Below are 21,942 nucleotides of genomic sequence, written 5' to 3'. Positions count from 1 at the left end.
ACCCTGGCATGCTCACCCTGATCACACTCATGTCCTCAGCAGGAGGGGACGGACACCGATGTAGTCTGGGCTGGCCACACATACGTTACCTTGACTCCACTGCCTGGATTAGCTGTTGCGGCTCCAGGACCCAGCACAGGGTTCTCCAAGAACACGCACTGGCCGGGAAGTTTGTGCCAGGGTTGGGTAGGGGCAGTGCTGGTGTAGCCTGGGATCTGGAGGGAAGGGCACTGCGCGGTGGGGTGAGCCTGGACAAGCCCGGGCGTGAGAAGGCAGAGAGACGAGCAAATGCACCGATACTCAGAGGGAGAACAGCGGGAGGAAAGAGCGACTCGAGACCAAACAGAGCTGGGACTTAACTGTCCACCTGCCCCACCCCGGGTTGAAATCTGTTTATCACTTGCTACCTCTATGACCTTGGGCAAGTTATTCATTCTTTAAAACTTAAGTTTCCTAAAAATAAATAAATACATAAAATGAAAAAAGATTTTTCATGAGGATTTAATATGCCAATTCAGTAGATGTGCAAACTCAAACCAAATTAAAAGATAAAAAAAAAAGAAAGGGAAAGAAAAACAGTAAGAACAACCCCTGTCCCCTTGAAGTGGTAACGCTCTAGTGGTCACAGTGCCGTGACGAAACAGAGAAACAGGAGGCCAAGGGGCGGGCAGCTGGGGGCTGCTGTTCTGCAAGGGCTGGTCTGACTGAGAGATGCCCTCACGAGGGAGGGTGGCCCTGTAGCCCTGGGGAAGAGCACGGGAGCCACCGCACCAAGGCCCCAGGGTGGGGCAGGGCCCCTTCTGCAGCGCGTCAAATGCTGGGCGTTTGGTTAAGATCAACAGTGAGTCATGACACTAGCGTGTGTACCTACAGGCGTGCTTGCCCAACAAAGGCCCCTCCGCACACCATCAAAAGAATGCCATGTTCCTTTCTCTATTTCAGAGATGAGGAAATTGAGATCCAAGTCACCTGCGATTTGTTCCAGGTCGTAAGGAAACTTTCTATCTCAAAGCCCATCCGCTTTCTTGTTACAACTGTCCTGCGAGGTCAAAACCCCCATCTCATCACAGCTGGTTGCCATGGAAATGATGCTCAGGGTCACAAAGGTCCAGCCTCTCAAATAGGAAAGCAATTCCAAAACCCACGAGCTCCCAGGCTACGGGAGCTGGCCCGCTTGCCGCATTCTCTTCCATCTAAGATGAAATGTTTCCAGCACACGTTTTCCACGCTGACAGCCCTAGAGATACCGATGGACCATCCACTCTCCCCACCTCTCTGCCTTCACCCCGTGCTCAGCACACCAAACCCTTCTCACTGCATGACCTCACCCCTCACAGGCTACGTGAAGCAGGAGCCTCGGCCAGAATCCACCCCAGCTGCGCCGACCACGGAATCCAGATGAGCGGCTCCCGCGGATTTGTTTAATGGCCTGAAAACTCTTCACTGCCACAAAGAACTTGGAACTACGTCGCCCCATCCAAGGCCAGAGGAAGGACCGTCACCCAAGAGATGCTCGTCTCTAGTTCTGCTTCTCGCGTGGAGAAATGGGGTCAGCAGGAAGAGGGCTGGTCGTCGGGGTCTGTGTGTGGGGGTGGGGGGTAAGGCCTCTGGCGAGCTCCTGGACCTTCAATCTCTTTGTGCCATCAGACCCCCGACCCCTTTCTGCAATAAGGCGGCACAGGGTTTCATGGATGCCTCATGTCAATCCGCTCTGGGGCTGGGGTTTTCCCTGCCTCAGCCCCAAGCCATTGTTGTGTACTAAGTGTCGACCACACGCTAGGTATCTCATTGGCTCCTGCGGGTACAACAGCAAACACAGAGCTGATGCCCACCTGTGGCGGTCACGCTCTGGGAGACTGGGGGGGGCTGCAATAGACAAGAAGATAATGACCATGGTAAAACTGCACCACTGAAGCCTGAGCTAAGTGCTCAGATGGTGAGGACTGTAGTTAGTTCTACGGAAGCACCTAACAGAGGAGCCCGGTCTGGACGGAAAGGGGGTGCCGGGAGGGGAAAGCCTCCTGGGGAAGGAGCATCTGAGCTGATAGCTCAGCAGCCAGCAATGCAGTGGAGAAGAAGCCCTCCGTGACTTCACAGAAACACATCTTTCTTCAACCTCCCAGAAATGCACCCCCCAGCAGAGGCACCTCACAGTGACCCCTGCCCTCTGACATGACATCCTCTATAGCACTCCTGGGGGCCCTGCCTGACCCGGTGACAGTTAATTTCCCAAGGCACACACCATTTTACTGGAGACAGATTATAAATGACTTTATAGCTTAGTGATATGTTAGAGCACAGCAGGGACTTTCAAAAATGTTCGACTATGACATACATCTCACATCGTGGCCCGGACGTCATGCTGTAAACGCACACACAGCTGAAACGAAGGTTTTCCCCTCGCTACATGTGAACACATAATATTCTATTGTTTTATGTGGGTGTGACTCATAAAACTGGCTCCACAGTCTAATAATGGGTCAGACCCACCGGGCTAAAGAACCATTATAGATCTCAGTTATTTACACAGAATTGCTAGGGTTGGAGCAGAGTCAGGAAAAAGCAGCGAGAGCAGGGTTCTCAGAGGGAATGTATGCCTGGGTCCAACCCCAGGAGGGAAGGGAAGCAGCAAGTCAGAGGCTGGAGAGAAACCATCAAAACTGTAGATACCGCGTCTGAATATAGTGACTTTTTTAAATACGACACTTATAAAACGTCTTGTATTTTTATCACCTCTTTAAAATCTTAGAAAGAGCATTAGAATAAGAGTTTCCAAAAAATACACGAAAATCTAGTGAAAATGGACTTGGCTAAGCAGAAGCAGTGGATGGAAAATACCCCCCAGATATGAAACTTCTCATGAGAAGACAGAAGCCAGCTTCATCACCGAGATGACAGGAAAAGAGAACAGGTGCTGAAACAACAGGAGGGGAGGAAGGGACCTCCACCCTGAGGAGGGCTGTGGAAACCGCTCGCTTCTTACACTAGGCCCTGAAGGTCTTTGCGAGGAGATTCATTTCTCGAAGACAGGCCTTCCTAGACGTGGTCTGTGAAGCTGAAAGAGGGACTGTGTGACCCTGAGTGTTGACACCTCTGGTTCTGTACGAAGGTGAGGCTTCCTGATGGTTCCATCAGGCTGACACCCCCCACCCCACTGACAGCCCTAAGGCAGCCTCCCAGCCCCTTCCACAGACACCCGTGGCCGCCCAAGTCCCCCCCGCCAACCACCCTTCGAGGCCAAGATCGTCCCCTGATGGCCCTGTGGCTCCATTTCTCCCAGAGTCAGGAAGGGGCTCCTGACGGGCAAGGACCAGCCTCCTGCTTTGCCCTCGGCCCGGGCTTATCGTGGGGAAGCGCATCTCTCGGAAGAAGTCCCGGCTCCCACACGTGGTCTCCCGCTGCTGATACCCACACCTGAGGACTGTTCTCGAACGCGCTGGACGTGGGCCCTAGACCTCCTTCCACTGGTTTACAGGCTTTTTCTAAATGGCGCCCTCTCAAGCCGGCCTCCCGTCCCCTTAGCCAGGAGCCACCGCAGAACCCGGGCCCCAGGGACAGGACCTCTGGCTCTGTGAACGTTAATGACAGAGATCTGATCACCATTCTGGCCAGCCTCGCCCCTCGGCCCTCCACGGGGCGAGGCCTGTGAGCTCTTACTAAACCCTCCCTGACCCACCATCCACGCAGAGCCCAGGCGAAACTGCGACACTAGAAGGCAGGGCTGTTTGGTTTTTGTTTTTTGGGGTTTTTTTTTGCAGTACGTGGGCCTCTCACTGCTGTGGCCTCTCCCGTTGCGGAGCACAGGCTCCGGACGCGCAGGCTCAGTGGCCATGGCTCACAGGCCCAGCCGCTCCGCGGCATGAGGGATCCTCCCGGACCGGGGAACGAACCCGTGTCCCCTGCATCGGCAGGCGGACTCTCAACCACTGCACCACCAGGGAAGCCCAGGGCTGTTTGGTTTTAACGCACTTACTCCGCTCTGCCAGCTGCCAGCAGCCTCCCAGGGCGGCCACCTCCTCCAGGAAGCCTCCCTGGCATCCCCAGCTGCAGCCCCTCCCCAGGGCCTTCCTCACACGCTGCTCCATCCTCACAACGGTTTTCTCACACACCTATCGTCGCAGGGCCTCACAGGGTTTACCGCTCCTCCATCTAATAACTAACCCAAAATCCTGGCGAGGCTCACCTCCAACTGCTGTTTGCCCTGCTCTGCCGGCACCTCACCCGCTCAGCGGTCCCCAGGAACCACGTGCCCTGTCTGCTTACGGTCTGGACTCGGAGACGCATTCATTTAAAGCATCTGAGGTCTCTTCAGCCGCTCAGCCTTCAATATTCTCCTAACAGAATCGCTGCAGGCTTTCCAGTCTGGACATCAAGGTCTAGATGGAGAGGCCGGAGATCAGCTCGGCTTCCTCTGCCTCCTGCCGGGGGAGGGGGTGGGGGTGGGGCGGGCTGGACGACGACTCAGCCTGTCACCCCACCCTCTGCCCCCCCCTGCTGGCCCCAAGCACCTCCCCCGCACGGTCACCTGCTCGGGGACCAACCACCCCCAGTTCTCTGCTTCTCCGGAGCTGACAGGGCTGGAACCCGCCGCACAGCACACGTTTAATGACTGTTTAAAACCACACCCTGCAAAGCCCACGTCCGACCTCGGCATCCCATACAGCCTCCGATAGTTCTGTGGATGCACCCAGAGACCCAGGGCCCCGCGGTCACTCTGGCCTCCTCTTCTGCTCATCTGGTCTCTGATGGGAGCTCCTCACCCAGCGGCCCCGAGCCGTCCAGGCGGGCAGCAGTAAAGGGCGCGGTGCAGCCGCTCCGGCCCTCCAGCCAAGACACACAGCGTCCAGAGGCAGGGAGAAGCCGGGGCCCGGGGTAGCTGCCTCTGGGAGAAAAGCGCCAGGACCAGGAGAAAGGTGGGGGCTGGGAAGACGGCTTCCTGCCACTCCTGCCGTGGTCCCCTCCGCGGGACACACACCTGTCCGCTGGCCGCCCCGCCCTCACCACCTGCAGCTCCCTGGCCCAGCAATTCTTCTTTTCTTCCTTTCCCATCTCCGACTTACTTGGCCACTAACATTCTTCCTCTGTCACCCCTGCTGTCCCTCACAAGCCTTTGCACGTACTTTCTGGAACCCAGAGTCTCTTCTCTCTCCCCTTATCCACCCACCAGGCCCTGAGTTACATCTGTCTTCCCAGCATCTTTTGCTTCCTAGTGGAGTTTTGGGATTTCCCCTTCTGCCCCTCTTAACCAGACTGCAGAACAGCACAGCATCCCTGGAGCAGAGGCCAGCCGGGAATCACCACCACGCATGGTCCATGGAGCCTGCACAGGGCGCAGAGGTCGGGGGCCCCAGCTCTGTGCCCTGTGGGTTCAGGGCAAGGCTGGCTCACGCAGGGTCCTAGGTGCCACTCAGGACATCACTGCCATGGGAAAGCTCATTCTAGGCTCCTAATACCCAATCCTCCAATTACCTCTTAGAAAAGACGCTTTTATGTTCAAGAAACTGCTTGCCTTTGGACGACTTGTTCAATTAACTTTAAAATAAGTTTAAACATTTCCAAACACCATCGTCTCTTTCTTAAAATTTTCATTTTTACTAAACCTCATATTTAAAGAAACGATGTAAATCTATGAAAATGAACGTTCAGAGGATTAACCCCACAGAACATATGGCAACACCAAGACACACGTGGTCTTCAGATTAGAGACCGCTCAGGTGTGACAGTGCTTTGGGGGACCAGGACCCTCTGCTGACACACCCGCCGAGGGCAGCCTTGTTGACCACACCCACAGGTGCACGAGGGGCAGGGAGGGCCCCGATGTTGGGGTCCCTCCAGCCAGGGGACGGGGCAGCACAGCCAGCCTGCAGATCTTCACTCAAGTCCTCCCCGGGAAGGACGGCTTGAACAAGCCGAAAGCTAGCCTGTGTGAAACAGCGAGCCTCTTCCGGGAAAGGGGCTGAGGAGGGAAAGAGAATGAATTCTAAATCACAGGACAAAGCCCTCCGACTTAGTGGAGCCTCTCAGCTGATCTCAGATTGAATGTAATTTTACTATGCTTAAAAGGAAAAAAAAGCCTCATATTCTTCCTCTAGGAGGTCATAATGCTACACCAAAACAGAGAAGACCAGGGCGAGGCCGGGATTACAGACGAATGTATCCGTTTCAGTAACAAAGATATGTAAATAATACTTTATTATGTGTCACTGGATAGCTGGTGTGACAGGCTTGTTCACCTGTGAGAAACTGTCTCCTGAAATAAGGGATCCTACACAACTCATTTCTAAGGATGAAAAAATAGAAAATTCAAAGGAGTGATTAAAAGCTAGTTAGAAGAAAATACAAGAAAAAAATCAGACGCTATAGGGTAAATACTCAACTTATTTAAAATTCTTTGTGCTGTCAAAATAACTAAAACCCACCATGGAAGAGTCTGATTTGCATTATGAGATCTACACCTGCCTTGAAATGATGGAATCTTCCTATACATACTTCTTTTTCAAATTTTAAATAGAAACTCCTCTCTCTGCCTCTATGTGTGATAGTGTCTAAACACAATAAATTTAGTTTGTTGTACATGGTTTTTCATCCCAAATATTAATAAAAATATCAGAGTGAACCTACTACGTAGAATTGGGGCTGATACTTGAAAGGCAGGAGGACAGAAAGAGGGCGTCGCTAACCAGCGCCCACAGGACAGGCGCTGCATACAGACCGAACGGAGTACAGCAACACCCTGCAAAGTACATGTGACCACTACTGTTTCCATTGTACTAACTGGGCAAGTGAGACTTGGAAGTTAAACTAAAATGATGGAACCATGGGACTTCCCTTGTGGTCCAATGGTTAAGACTCCGCACTCCCAACGCAGGGGACCTGGGTTCAATCCCTGGTCAGGGAACTAGATCCCACATGCCGCAGCTGAGAGCCTCAACTAAAAACATCCCTCACATGGCAACGAAGATCCCGTGTGCCACAAGTAAGACCCGGTGCAGCCAAATAAATATTAAAAAAAAAAAAAAAAAAAGATGGAACCACAAGTCAAACGCAGGTCTCTCTCTTCCCAAAGCCGTGTTCCTCCCACTGCGGATGACAACTCACTCTGAAGTGGGTGGGACTGCAACCAAGCACCAAAGAGCAGCGTCACAATGCAGGTCCCACTCCTTCCCCAGCGCACCCGCCCCCCCGCCCCGCCCCGGCCCAGTGCAGTCTGGATGGAGGGCGTGGGGCCTCTCTTCAACGCTGGAGGCAGAAGGCCCCAGGGATGCACGTGTGAAAATCTCCCCACTAAACCCCTCACATGAAGCCAGGCCTTGGTTCCCTTCTACAGCAATGCTGCTACCCTGCAACTTCCACTCTCCAGAGTCTCAAATAAAAGGAAAACGAAGAGCCCGTCTTCTGTGGCACCTTTTCAAATATTTGGGCATCACGATCCCACTTCGCCCTTCTCGGCCCGCCGTAAAAACATCCATTTTATTTTAAGTGCTCTCATTGGATGCTGTTTCCAGCCTCCTGCCCATCTGAGTCACCATCATCTGGACCGACTCGAACTTACGAGCATCTCTGAACACCCTGTGGCCAGAACAGAACGAAATATTGGAGGGGTGGGTGACAGCACGGAGGGCACTGGACGCTACCGGAATTGTTTTGGGCCCTATATTTCTACTAACCCAGCTAAAATCATGCTCTTTTAAGAGCTCCACCCGTTTTCCGGCTACCGACCTGATCTAAGTCCTCGGTTTTGCTTTCTTACTCGTTGGAATGGGGGAAGGACAACAGAATACTTGTTTTTTGGATTTTTTAAAATTAATTAATTAATGAATGGCTGCGTTGGGTCTTCGTTGCTGCGCGGGCTTTCTCTAGTTGAGGCGAGCGGGGGCTACTCTTCGTTGCGGTGCGCGGGCTTCCCATTGCGGTGGCTTCTCGTTGCGGAGCACGGGCTCTAGGCACGTGGGCTTCAGTAGTTGCAGCACATGGGCTCAGGAGTTGTGGCTCGCGGGCTTTAGAGCGCAGGCTCAGTAGTTGTGGCACACGGGCTTAGTTGCTCCGTGGCATGTGGGATCTTCCCGGACCAGGGTTCGAACCCATGTCCCCTGCATTAGCGGGCGGATTCTTAACCACTGCGCCACCAGGGAAGTCCTGGAAGATTTGTTTTTAATGTTGGCTATGGTGCAAGGGATTGGTGCCCTTCAGAAGACAACTTGGCAATTAATATAAAAAAATCCTTAAACACATGCGTTGCCATTGACCCTGCAATTTCACTTTTAGGAATTTGTTTCAAGGAAATAATTAGGGACACACAAAGATTTATAAGGCTTACATATAAAGATACTGGCTGGAAACCCTGCATATGTCCTATACTATAGGAAAAGTTCCATAAGCTTATAGTAATGGATACATTGCTGTCATTCAAAATGTAGGAGAGGGCTTCCCTGGTGGCGCAGTGGTTGAGAATCTGCCTGCCGATGCAGGGGACATGGGTTCGAGCCCTGGTCTGGGAAAATCCCACGTGCCGCGGAGCAACTGGGCCCGTGAGCCACAATTACTGAGCCTGCCCGTCTGGAGCCTGTGCTCCACAACAAGAGAGGCCGCGATAGTGAGAGGCCCGCGCACGGCGATGAAGAGTGGCTCCCACTTGCCACAACTAGAGAAAGCCCTCGCACAGAAGCGAAGACCCAACATAGCCATAAATAAATAAATAAACAAAATTTTTTTTTAAATGTAGGAGATATTTAAGGACGTGAAAAGGTGTTAATGCCATATTACCCTAAGAAGAAACAGGTAAAGAACAGTGTGGTATCTTAGCTGTAAGAATCCCGATGTAAGCAGCTGGTAGGGGCTGCCTGCAGCCCTTGCCACGCTGCCTCAGGAGGAAGGTGGAGGGGGCGCTCCACGAGACCTGGGGAGAACCCCGAGGTGATACTGCGGGAGAGAGGGACATGTGTGGGTAGACTTCCCAGTTATGCCCAAGGTCTTTGGCAATGTTACCCATCTAGCAGACGACTTGGATATTTTTTTCAAAGAATCCATGAGAAAACTGAACTTTGAAGGCGGGATAACATGGACGAGCAGACAGAGGGGCCCAAAGGCCCAGGAGCTGACTCAGAGATGGTGTCTAGGACTCGGAGCCTCCAGTGCTGGGGCCGGTGCACCGAGAGGCTGCAGAGACAGCTCACCTCGGACACGGGGGTGAGTGCACCCAGATGCACGCTCAGGACGAGGCCGGAGGAACCGCAGTGGGAGAAGAAGAGTGGTTATTTAGAGGTGATCGAATTATGTGTGAATACTGCTTGCTTTTTTTGTTGTTGTTGTTAATTTATTTTTTTGGCTGCATTGGGTCTTCGTGGCTGCGCGTGGGCTTCCTCTAGTTGTGGCGAGTGGGGACTACTCTTCATCGCGGTGCACGCGCTTCTCATTGGGGTAGCTTCTTGTTGAGGAGCGTGGGCTCTAGGTGCGTGGGCTTTGGTAGTTGTGGCATGCAGGCTCAGCAGTTGTGGCTTGTGGGCTGTAGGCACACAGGCTTCAGTAGTTGTGGCTCGCGGGCTCTAGAGCGCAGGCTCCGTAATTGTGGTGCATGGGCTTAGTTGCTCCGCAGCATGTGGGATCTTCCCGGACCAGGGCTCGAACCCATGTCCCCAGCATTGGCAGGTGGATTCTTAACCACTGTGCCACCAGGGAAGTCCACTGCTTGCTTTTGCGATGTTTCTCTCGGGATACTCACAGGTACTTCTTTTCCTGGCAAGGACACTGTGCAGACCCCGGGGCCTCAGGCCCGGGTCGCAGGAGCTGTGTGGTGTTAGCTGCCCTGCCGCCCCCGGGTGTTGCACGTGCTACCGAGGAGGATGCGCTCACAGTGTCCAGGTGCAGGGGCGAAATGGAAGAGTGTTCAACCTTGAGAAGGAAGGAGACACTGACACACGCTACCTACCACACGGAGGAACCCTGAGGACGCTGCACCAATGGAAAGAAGCCAGTCACAGGAGAACAAATACCGTGTGACTCTCCTGTATGCAAGGTGCCTGGAGGAGAGTGGGGAAGTAGATGGTGGGCCAGGGGCTGGGGAGGGGAACGGGGAGTCAGTGTTTAATGGCGACAGAGTCTCAGTTTGGCAAGATGAGAAAGTTCTGGAGAGGGATGACGGTGATGGTTGCAAGACAAGGTGAACGCACTTAATGCCACTGAACTGTGCACTTTGGTAAATTTTATGTTATATATATTTTACCATAATTTTTAAAAAGCACAATGCTGCAACCCACAAAACCTCTCAGAATGTAACAGGGAAGAGCTAAATGGGACTCCACATTATCTGTTTCTTTGACTTTAACCTCTGCTTTTTGTTGCTTTTGTTATTATAATCATACACAATGGCCTGCCTCAGGGAACCCTGTCCACCAGTGGATGGCTGCAAGGAAAAAGAAACTAACACATCCCCTCTCGGAGGCTGGCCATTCCAGGAGACGTTCTGCAAGATCGATGGCCCTTTTACTTTACTTCCTCATCCCCTCCCCCCTTCTCTGTTCTCTACCTCAGTACCTTGTCTCTGATTCACTGGCGAGCAGAGGGAGCTTGCACTTGGTAACAAGAAGGGCGAGAGGTCAGGGGAGCACCGCCCCCCCACAACCCTGCAGCGTTAGTATTGGAAAACCTGTCTGAGAAAATGTACAGTGGAAATTCTGGCCAATTGTATTCAAGGTCTTCTAACTAATCTGAAACATCACTGGTTCAGGTCAAGTTTATCATACGGGCTGCATACACACACGGGTGGCTCACCTCGCCTCTCTTCCAACAGCTGGGAAGCAGAAGAGTTAAGTGTGGTGAGCATCAGAGGCAACTCACAGCCGGGATTGAAGACCTGTTCCACACTTCGCCATTCCCATTTCATTCACCTTTACATGAACGTGAGCAATTTCTGTTTTGAGACATCGACTGTCATGGGTGATGCAGCAGCAGCGGGTGGGAGAGGGGCGGGGTGAAGACGAGCCAAGGATGGAAGGGACCTCCCGGAGACCCCAAACCTAATCACGACTCTCCTTCCTCAACGCTCTCCCTACCTGCTCTCTCAGGCTCACCCCCTCACACGAGGTTCCCAATGAACATGACAAGAATGACCCTGAGGTTTCATAAAGGCCAGAAGAAAATCTGCTCTCAAAGGCCACGTCTTCTAAGGATGGGAGCTCCCTGGCTCCCTCCACCCACAGCCGTCCTCAAAGCCAGACCTCGGCCCTTCAACCCCTGGCTGGCCTGTTCCTTCACCGGTCCTTCTGCGTCACCACTACCCTGCCAACTGGTCTCACCAGTCAGATCAGAGATGCTGCGGAGACAAGAGGAGAGGATACAGGAGGGAGAATTACGAGGAGAAACTGATTTTCAGACCCAAGAGCATTTTTCTGCACCCAGGAAAAAAAAGATAAAACTCATCTCCATCAGATAGATTTTCAAAAATAAAAAACTGACAAATAAATACTCTATTTGAAACAACACTTTAAAAATCAGCATTGAAAAAAAAATTCAATGGTTCAGGCTAGAAAACATGATGCTGAGTTAGAAACAATAATCACGGAATCTAAGGGCACATCCTCCACCCTGGACCTGCAATGTGGAGCAAATGCTTTTCGCTCATAGGGTGAGTGGTTAAAAAAGGTTGGAGGCCACTGCCTGGGGGCGTTACTGCGCTCTTACATCAGGCTCTCCATCTGCCAGTGGATTTCCTGCCCACGCTGGACTGAGTGCTGCCTCCTCCCATCCATCCATCTACACATACCAGATACCCAACACCTAGAACACAGGAAGCCGCTGAGTTCCTGAACAGCCTACTCACAGAGTGGAAAGTGCTGTGACCATGGTTCCTTGCAGACCACAGAATTCTGGCTGTGCCCAGGATTCTTGGGGAAAATGTATTTCTTAACCACAACAAAATAGTTTCTAAAGGAAAAAAAAACATGTGTATGATGGCTGAGTAAGAAAAAAAGTTTCAACAAAAAAAAGAAGATAAAGTCCTTCAAAGGCAAAATAAAAGGACATGGTGCATTCATCAAAGGTTATTAGTAATAACGTAAAAAAGAGGAAAACCAGCGGCTTCCCTGGTGGCGCAGTGGTTGAGAGTCCACCTGCCGATGCAGGGGACACGGGTTCGAGCCCTGGTCCGGGAAGATCCCACATGCCGCGTAATGGCTGGGCCCGTGAGCCATGGCCGCTGAGCCTGCGCGTCCGGAGCCTGTGCTCCACAGCGGGAGAGGCCACAACAGTGAGAGGCCCACGTACCGCAAAAAAAAAAAAAGAGGAAAACCAGTACATTCCTATGCCTTTGAAGATAGGGAAATCAACTGTATAACAGTTAAGGACATGAAAGCCCGGGTCAATGCCACATTGATTTTAACTATGGGGTCTGACTCTAAGTGGTCACGTCTAGGACATGCCCTGAACATGACTTCTCCCCCACTCTCCACATATGCCTTAAAATTCAAGAGAACACTTGGCTTTGCTAATAGGAGACAACCCACAGGAAATCTCTCACTAATCCACACAGCAGAAGTACATCCTATTATTATAATAAAGAAATGCTTAAGAGCTAACTCTTCCATGCAGATACGCTCTCCACTGCACGGGTAATGCCTATCACACAGGAAGGGACTGTGGCTCAGGGCTTCGGAGTCGGGGGGGAAGGAGGCGGCAGACCTAATGGAGACATCTAACGTACACACATGCCCCCAAGTCTAGTGCAGCTGGGACATGTGGAGGGTGTAACACAGGAGGGTCTGGACTCCCTGGGCTGACGCCGTCCCTCCCCAAAAAGAAACGCTAACAATCAAATTCTCTGTCACCATCAAAGCAAAATTTCATGAACTAACTTCCTGGTTCCAGTCCTGCATGTAAAGAGTCTGGACGTCATCACTCCATTCCAACAAATAAAAAGCTGAACAGGCTGAAAAGTCAAGTCCTCGTAGATTCCTCGGAGAAGTGAGCTCACAGGGCAAACCGCTGCTCCCAGAACTGGGGAGACCAGCAGGTGAATACAGAGGGTCAAAATTTCCAGGGCAGCAAGTTCTGCAGGAGGTAGAGCCAGGGAGGGACCCAAGCAGCAGAATGAAACACCAGAGGCTCACTGTGGGTGAGCCTGACGGGTAAGAACTCCGGCGGGGGAGGCCCAGGGACCCCACAGTTCCGTGACTTTCACCCCTTCAGGCATCCAGTGGCAGGGGGAAGGAGCCGTTCTGAAATAGTGGAAGCACTCCGTTGTTAACAAAGCCAGCCCTCAAGAGAGCTAATCAACCCGGAGGAAGGGGAATGCCCAGCTCCGGGGGACTCTAACCATCCTGTCCCACCTGAGTGGCAGGACAGCTGAGAAGCGGTTGTGAAGCTGACACCTGGGGCGCAGGTTCACTAGGAGACTGACACCTGCCACATAAGGACAGCACGCCTCCCCTCCCCGACACCTTATCAGCACATCACCAAAGGCCTGGTTACTGGGGTTCTTTTTACCTAGGACATCGTATCTGGGTTCCTAAGAAAAAAATTCCAAGGCACACTAAAAGGCAAAAAGCATAGTGTGAAGAGACAAGCCAGCACCAAAACCAGACTGAGATATGGCAGGATGTTGGAATTATCAGACCAGGAATTTAAAGCAACTATGATTACTACGTTAAGAGCCCTAATGAAAAAAGTAGACAATATGGAAGGACAAACGAATACTGTAAGCAAAGAGATGAAAATTCTAAGGAAGGATTATAAAAAAATGCTAGAGGTTAAAAACACTAACAGAAATGAAGAATGAGTTTGAGGGGCTCATTGGGAGACTGGCCATGGCTGATGTGAGAAGCTCATGGCTTGAGGCCATGACAATAGAAACTTCCCAAATAAAAAGCAAAGATTAAAGATTGAAAAAAAAAAAAAAAGCCCAAAACAAAACAAAACAGAATACTTAAGAACTGTGGGACAACTACAAAAGGCGAAACATGTGTAATGGGAATACCAGGAGAAGAGAGAAAGGAATAGAAATATTTGCAGTGATAATAACTGAGAATTTCCTCAAGTTAATGTCAGACACGAAACCACAGATCCAGGAAGCTCAGAGAACACCATGCAGGCTAAATACGAAAAAAACTACACCTAGGCACAGCATATTCAAACTGTAGAAAATTAATGATAAAGAAAAAAAAATCTTGAAAGAAGACAGAGGGGAAAAATACCGCTTTAGAGAAACAAAGGTATGAATTACATCCAACTCCTCATAAACAATGCAAGCAAGAAGAGAATGCAATGAAATAACTCAAGGGTTGAGAGAAAAATTCAGCAACCTAGAATTCTGGACCCTGTGAAATTAATCTCTAAGAGTGAAGGAGAAATAAGGACTTTCTAAAAATTGAGGGAATCTATTGCCAGTAGATCTGCCTTGCAAGAAATGTTAAAAGAGGCTCTTCAGAGAGGAAACTGATTTAGGTCAGAAATGCAGCTCTCCATAAAGAAAGGAAGAGACTCAGAGAAGGAATAAGTGAAAGTAAAATTACATTTGTAATTTTTCTTATTTTTTTTAATAAATTTATTTTATTTATTTATCTTTGGCTGCGTTGGGTCTTTGTTGCTGCGTGCAGGCTTTCTCTAGCTGTGGCGAGCGGGGGCTACTCTTCATTGTGGTACACGGGCTTCTCATTGTGGTGGCTTCTCTTGTTGCAGAGCACAAGCTCTAGGCGCGCAGGCTTTAGTAGTTGTGGCACACAGCCTTAGTTGCTCCACAGCAAGTGGGATCTTCCCGGACCAGGGCTCGAACCCGTGTTCCCTGCATTGGCAGGCGGATTCTTAATCACTGTGCCACCAGGGAAGTCCCATTTTTCTTATTCTTAATTGATCTAACAGATAACAGTTTGCTCAAAATAATAATAGCAACTGTGTATTTGATTCTGTATGCTTATACATGTTTATATATATGAATGGCGTATGGAATGAATGACAGCAATGATACAAAGAATGGGAGGGAGAGATTCATAATATTTTGCTGTAATACACTTGTGCTAACTTTGAAGCAGGACAGTGTTGTCTGAAGTTAGACTTTGATTAGCTGTAAAAAAAAAAAAAAAAGGTAAAAAAGGGAGAAAATCGAATCATATAAAATGTTCAATTAAAACTACCAAAGGCAGGGACTTCCCTGGTGGCGCAGTGGTTAAGAATCCGCCTGCCAATGCAGGGGACATGGGTTTGATCCCTGGTCCGGGAAGATCCCACGTGCCGCAGAACAACTAAGCCCGGGCGCCACAACGACTGAGCGTGCGCATTAGAGCCCATGAGCCACAACTACTGAAGCCCACAAGCCTGTGCTCCTCAACAAGAGAAGCCACCGCAATGAGAAGCCCAGGCACCACAATGAAGAGTAGCTCCCACTCGCCGCAACTAGAGGAAGCCCACGTGCAGCAACGCAGACCCAATGCAGCCATAAATAAGTAAATAAAATTTATATTAAAAAAAAATTTTAGGGCTTCCCTGGTGGCGCAGTGGTTGGGAGTCCGCCTGCCGATGTAGGGGACACGGGTTCGTGCCCTGGTCCGGGAAGATCCCACATGCCGCAGAGCGGCTGGGCCCGTGAGCCATGGCCGCTGAGCCTGCGCATCCGGAGCCTGTGCTCCGCAATGGGAGAGGCCACAACAGTGAGAGGCCCACGTACCGCAAAAAAAAGAAAAAAAAAAACTATAAAAGGCAGAAAAAGAGTGGAAGAAAAAAGAACATAGAACAAGGGCAAGGAATAGAAAAGAATAACAAATATGGTAGACATTAATACAACTATATTAATAATCACTTTACATTGTCAATGGTCTAAATACACCAATTAAAAGACAGAGGTTGTCAGAATGGATCAAAAAACAAGACCCAACTAACTACATGCTGTCTACAAGAAATCCACTTTAAATATAAAGACACACATAGACGAGAAGTAAAGGGATGGCAAAGAGATACCATTCTAATAGCAATCAAAAGATGGCAGAAGGAACCATATTAGCTTCAGACAGAACAAACTTCACAACAAGGAAAGTTACCAGGAATAAAGGAGGGCAATACGTAATGACAAACAGGTCAGTTTGCCAAGATGACATAACAATCTTTAATGTGTATGTGCCTAACAAGAGCATTAAAACACATGAGATAAAAACTTAGAAACCTGCAAGGCAGAACAGATGAAGCCACTATCATAGCTGGAGACTTCTCTCTCAGGAAGGGACAGATCCAGCAGGCAGAAAATCAGTAAGGACACAGGTGAACTCAACACCACCATCATCCAACTGGTGATAAACTGACATCTATAGACTACTTCATCCAACAGCAGAATACATTCTTCCAAGCTCACATGGAACAGTCACCAAAACAGACCACATCCTGGGCCATAAAACACACCTGAACACATTTAAAAGAACACAAATCATATAATATCTGCTTTAAGACCACAGTGGAACTAAAAATCAATATTGGAAAACCTCAAATTACTTAGACATTCAACAACATACTTATAAAGAATGCACAGGTTAAGAACAAATCTTAAAGAAATTAAAAATATTTTGAACCAAATAAGAATGAAAATACAACTTATCAAAATTTGTGTAATGTAGTGAAATCAGTGCTTGGCAGGAAACTGACAGCACTGAATACAATATGGAAAAGAAGAAAGACTTGAAATCAATCATCTAAGCTTCTACCTCAGAAAACTAGAAAAAGAAGAGCAGAATAAACCCTAAGTAAACAAAAGAAAATAAATAATAAAAATTACAAATCTAAGAAATAGGAAAAAACCCTGAAAACTGGTTCTTTGAAAAGATTAATAAAATCAATAAGCCTCTAGCCAGGCTAACTATGAGAAAAAGATAGAAGACACAAGTTAGAATATCAGAAATGAAAGAGGGGACATCAATACAGATCCCATGGACTTTAAAAGGAGAACAAAGGAATACTATGAACACCTCTACGCCTGCAAATTTGATAACCTAGATGAATGGACCAATTTCTTGAAACACATCTCCATAACTAGGACAGGAAAAAATAGACAATTTCAACAGGGCTATATTTATTTTAAAAATTGAATCAACAATTATTAACCTCCACAAACAAACAGCACCGGGCCCAGCTGAGTTCCTTGGTGAATCCTACCGAACACTTAAGGAAGAAATTATACTAATTCTCTACAATCTCTTCCAGAAGATAGACGCAGAGGGAACACTTCCTACCTTATCCTATTAGGCCAGCATTACCCTAATAACAAAACCAGACAAGAAAAGAAAACTATAAACCAACACCTCTTGTGAATATAGATGTAAAAATCCTCAAGAAAATACTGGCAAATTGAATCCAACAATGAAAAAGGACTGTACACCATGACCAAGTAGGATTTATCCCAGGTTGAAAGTCTGGTTCAATATGAAAATTAATTAATGTAATCTACCACATTAAGAAGTTAAAGAAAGAAAGTCACATGATCATATTAATAGATGCAGAAAAAGCATCTGACAAAATTCAACACTCATTTATGAATAAAAACTCTCAGCAAACTAGGAATAGAGGGGAAACATCCTCAACTTGATAAAGAGCATCTAAAAATACCCCTTCAGCTAACACCATATTTAATGGTGAGAAACTAAAAGCTTTCCTGCTAAGATCAGGAACAAGGCAAGGATGTCCTCCCTCATCTCTCCTTTTCAACATCATACTAGAAGTCCTAGCTAATGCAGTAAGACAAGAAAAGGGAACGAAAGGTATAATATAGATTGCGAAGGAAGAGACAAAACTAGACATGACTGTCTAGGTAGAAAATCTGAAAGAATCAACAAACAAAAATATTCCTGGAATCGATAAGTAATTATAGCAATGCCTGTTATAATTGGAGGGTACAAGTTATACAAAAGTCAATTGCTTTCCTATATATGAAGAATGAACAAGTGGAATTTAAAATTAAAAGCACAATACCATTTACATTAGCATCCCCCAAATCAAAATACTTTGGTACAAGTCTAACAAAATTGGCACAAAATGTATATGACCAAAACCATAAAACTGATGAAACAATTTAAAAAGAACTAAATAAATGGATAGATATTCCATGTTCATGGATAGGAAGACTCAATATTGTCAAGGTCAGTTCTTACTAACTTCATCTGTAGATTCAAATCAAAATCAAAATCAAAATCAAAATCTCAGCAAGCTATATTCTATGGGTATCAACAAACTAATTCCAAAGTTTACATGAAAAGGCAAAACAAACAGCCAAACAAAAAAAACCCAGAAAAGCCAACACAATACCGAAGGGAAAGAGCAAGGTTGGAGGACTGACATTACTCAACAACTTCAAGATCAACTATAAATCTAAAGTAATCAAGACAACATAGTACTGGGGAAAGAACAGACAAATAAGTCTATGGAAGAGAAAACAGAGCCCAGAAATAGACCCACATAAATATGGTCAACTGACTTTTGACAAAGGAGCAACGGCAACACAATGAAACAACCATGGCCTTTTCAACAATAATACTGGAACAACTGGATACCCGCATGCAAGAAAAAAAAAAATCTAGATACAGACCTTACAACCAAATGGATCACAGACATAAATATGAAACACAAAATGATAAAACTCCTAGAAGACAACATAGGAAAAAAATCTAGGTAACCTTGGGTATAGCGATGACTTTTTAGATACATCGAAGGTATAATCTACGAAAGAACTCATAAAGCTAAACTTCATTAAATTAAAACTTTCTGCTCTGGGAAGGACACTGTCAAGAGAATAAGAAGACAGGCCACAGACTGAGGGAAAATATTTGCAATCACACATCTGATAAAGGACTATTATCCAAAATACTCAAAGAACTCTTAAAAGTCAACAATAAGAAAAGGAGCGACCTGATTAAAATGTGGGCAGAAGACCTGAACGGACACTTCCACAAAGTTTTACAGATTAGGGAATTGCAAATTAAAACATCAATAAGCTACCACTTCCAAACTATCAGAAGGGCCACAATAAAAAAAAAAAAACCTGTGACAACATCAATTGCTGGTGAGGGTGTGCAGCAAAACGAACTCTAATTCATTGCTGGTGGGAGCGCACAATGGTGCAGCCACTTTGGAAGATAGTTTGGCGATTTCTTATAAACATAAATGTATTCCTACCATATGATCCAGCAGTGGCACTCCTTGAATTTACCCAAATGAATTGAAAACTTAGGTCCACACAAGAAAACTGCACACAGATGTTTACAGCAGCTTTATTCATAACTGCCAAAACTTGGAAGCAACCAAGATGTCCTCTGGAGGTGAATGGATAAATAAATTGTGATATATCCAGACAACAAAATACAATTCAGCGATAAAAACAAAAGTGCTACCAAGCCGTGAAAAGACATAGATTAACGTTCAATGCATGTTACTAAGTGGAAGAAGCCAGTCTGAAAAGGCTACGTCTGATCTGATTCCAACTATGTGACATTTTGGAAAAGGCAAAAACCAGGGAGACAGTAAAAGGATCGGTGGTTGCCAGGGATTGGGGGAAGAAGCGATAATAGGCAGAGCACATAGGATTTTTAGGTCAGTGAAACTACTCTGTAGGATACCGTAGTGGTGAATTCATGTCACTGAATATACACCACCATGAGTGAGTCCTAACGTAAACTATGGACACTGGGGTGATGACGAGGCATCAGTGTTGGTTCACTGATTATAACAAATGTCCCATCTCGTGGGGGATGTTGATAGCGGCGGAGTCTCTGCGGGGGTGGGGTGGGGGTGGGGTGGGGGGTCTATGGAAACCTATGTACTTTCTGCTCAATTTTGCTGCAAACCTAAAACTGCTCTAAAAAAATAAAGTCTGTTAAAAAAACAAAAATCTGTGAACCAATACATCCCATCCTGTAGTTTTTAGTTTATTCTACTGATATTTTTTCTTCCAAGAAATTCTTGTCACCTCCCAGTAAACTCATTTCACCACCCACTAAAGGCCTGAGGGAAGACAGCAAAACATTGCTCTAGGGCAGTGTCTCCAGCTGCCCTAGGAAGTGCATTCCCTACCCCACAGGCGATACACTCCAGATGCCACATTCAGCTCACTCACAGTTAGTGGGCAAGACAGGTCCCCACCACCCACCAGCAGCCCAAGGCTGGCCTGGCCCTGGGAGCTGCTGCAGTACCTGGAGGGAGGGTCTCCATGCTCTGTGCTTTCTCATCCCCGTTGCTGTGATGAAGGTCTTTCTTTTTAATTGGGTCAATGTCATTCCAGTCCTCCTGGGGGAGCAAAGACACCAAGTGAGTCGACAGGTTCCTGGAGCCCACCTTCATTCATCAGGTCAATAAACAATGAGTCCTCCCATCCGGAGGACTGCACCCCAGACCTGCTCAGTGGTGGAGACCCAAGGACAGAAGTGACTCTGTCCAAGTTCTTGGCGTGAACTTTCCAAGGAAGGACCTGTGTTTCTCTCTCCATTGTCTATGTGTATCACTTATCTATGGAAAGAAATACTCTGGAAACTCCCTGGGCTTTGAGGATCTGGGAGGGTGGGGAAGGGAGATAGGGAAACTGGATTAAATAAGAGAATTCAATAGTGGTTAAATCAAAGCCATTAAAATAAGGGTAGCTCTCCAGACGTCTTCTATGGCTTAAGGGCACCTTAGGATCAGAGAGTCTCCCTAAGGGCCATTGAGCCCTGCTCAGAGGTTGTTAAATGATTCCTTTCATCCCACTGAATAACAGCGGAGGAAGGGCAAAGGATGGCGGAGCTTTTCCTCCGCTCCTCTAGAAGGGCTGCCAGCGGAAAAGAGCTGCAAACTAAGGGCTTCATGTAAAACCAGAAGAAGAGAGACTCTGGTAGAATTTATTCAACTCATCTGCACGAGCAATTTAATCCATCAACATGAATCAAACAACCCCACGACCACAGAGCTAAGTATGTTTTTCAACCACTTGGGATCTGATTTCTGTGAATACAACAAGAAAGGTTTCTGTATATAACCCAGATAAGAAATACCCCACGGCTAGTAATTTTCCCACACAGGCTTCGGTGGGCCAAGCCCTGTCAACTGGCCATTTCCCCAGCAGATGCTATTAGGGTGTTGGCGGCCTTAGGTCCCCTCCCTCAGGGGAGACCCAACCAGTTCTGCTCAGGTCTGTTCCACTAACATTCCTCCAACCAGCATGGGCTGCGTGACCGCTGGGGGCATTTTGGCTCTTAAGACGTGAAGCGAGGTCTGCAGGAAGCGTTAATTCTCAGGGGCTAGGCCAAATCAGACATCTTTTTCCCAAAGGCAACTTGCTCTCCCAATAATCTGCATTTTTACTCAAAAAGTAGAGTAATTAAAGACAAAGGGCCTCAGTGTCCTCCTCTGGAGGCCAGCTTTTCCTTCAGTTGCTTCTGAGGTGAAGTGAAGCTGCTTTATCCCCTCAAGGCCACCATGGGGATGATGGGCGGGGGCACTGGGAGGATGACTCCCTGTAGACACAGTGCGCAGGTCAGCAACGCCCTGCACCTGGGTGGTCCTAGCCCACCCCGGCAACCTGTCACAAGGCCTTCTCAGGCTTTCAAGGGGCCCAGGTGCTCCGACTTTTGAAGATCCTAGCCCACACTGTAACAAATGTATTGAAATGCATCTGTATCCCAATTTAAATACTTTTGGCTGCGAAAAAAATGTTTTGAATTGTAATTTGGCTTTTGAGATGACTTGGTTATAAATAAACTTTCAATTTACTATTGGCAAAGATTTCCAGGCAATCTTGGCACCTGCAATGGAGTGAGAGAATCTGACCTACTCTCTGCCTTCACGACATAAAGAAACGTGCGAACACTAAATCCAGCAAGTAATGAAGTTAGCAGAGTCACACTGGGTAGACTTCTAATTAAGCTTATTAATTTTTATTTTGCAGCTTGCTTGTAACATTTTGTGGCTAACAACTTTTTCCCTCAGGCATCTGGCCTACTACACACACTGGCA

General features: G+C 47.8%; 1 protein-coding gene across 2 annotated transcripts in view; it reads right to left on the bottom strand.

Moving 5' to 3' along the window:
• Positions 1-21,942, bottom strand: part of GALNT2 (polypeptide N-acetylgalactosaminyltransferase 2) — a 181,402-nt gene that overhangs the window by 65,823 nt on the left and 93,637 nt on the right. For both annotated transcript variants that reach the window (XR_014297933.1, XM_082674349.1), the window contains exon 2: positions 20,148-20,241. Coding sequence is in view for 1 of the 2 variants with exons in the window: in XM_082674349.1 (XP_082530475.1) it covers positions 20,148-20,241 (94 nt within the window). In the remaining variant the exon portion in view is untranslated. The remainder of the gene's footprint in view (positions 1-20,147; positions 20,242-21,942) is intronic.

This window comes from Grampus griseus (assembly GCF_964374135.1).
Source record: "Grampus griseus genome assembly, chromosome: 16".
Lineage (NCBI taxonomy): Eukaryota > Metazoa > Chordata > Mammalia > Artiodactyla > Delphinidae > Grampus > Grampus griseus.
Note: the sequence above shows the minus strand (reverse complement) of the source record. Positions and strands in the feature narration are given on the sequence as shown.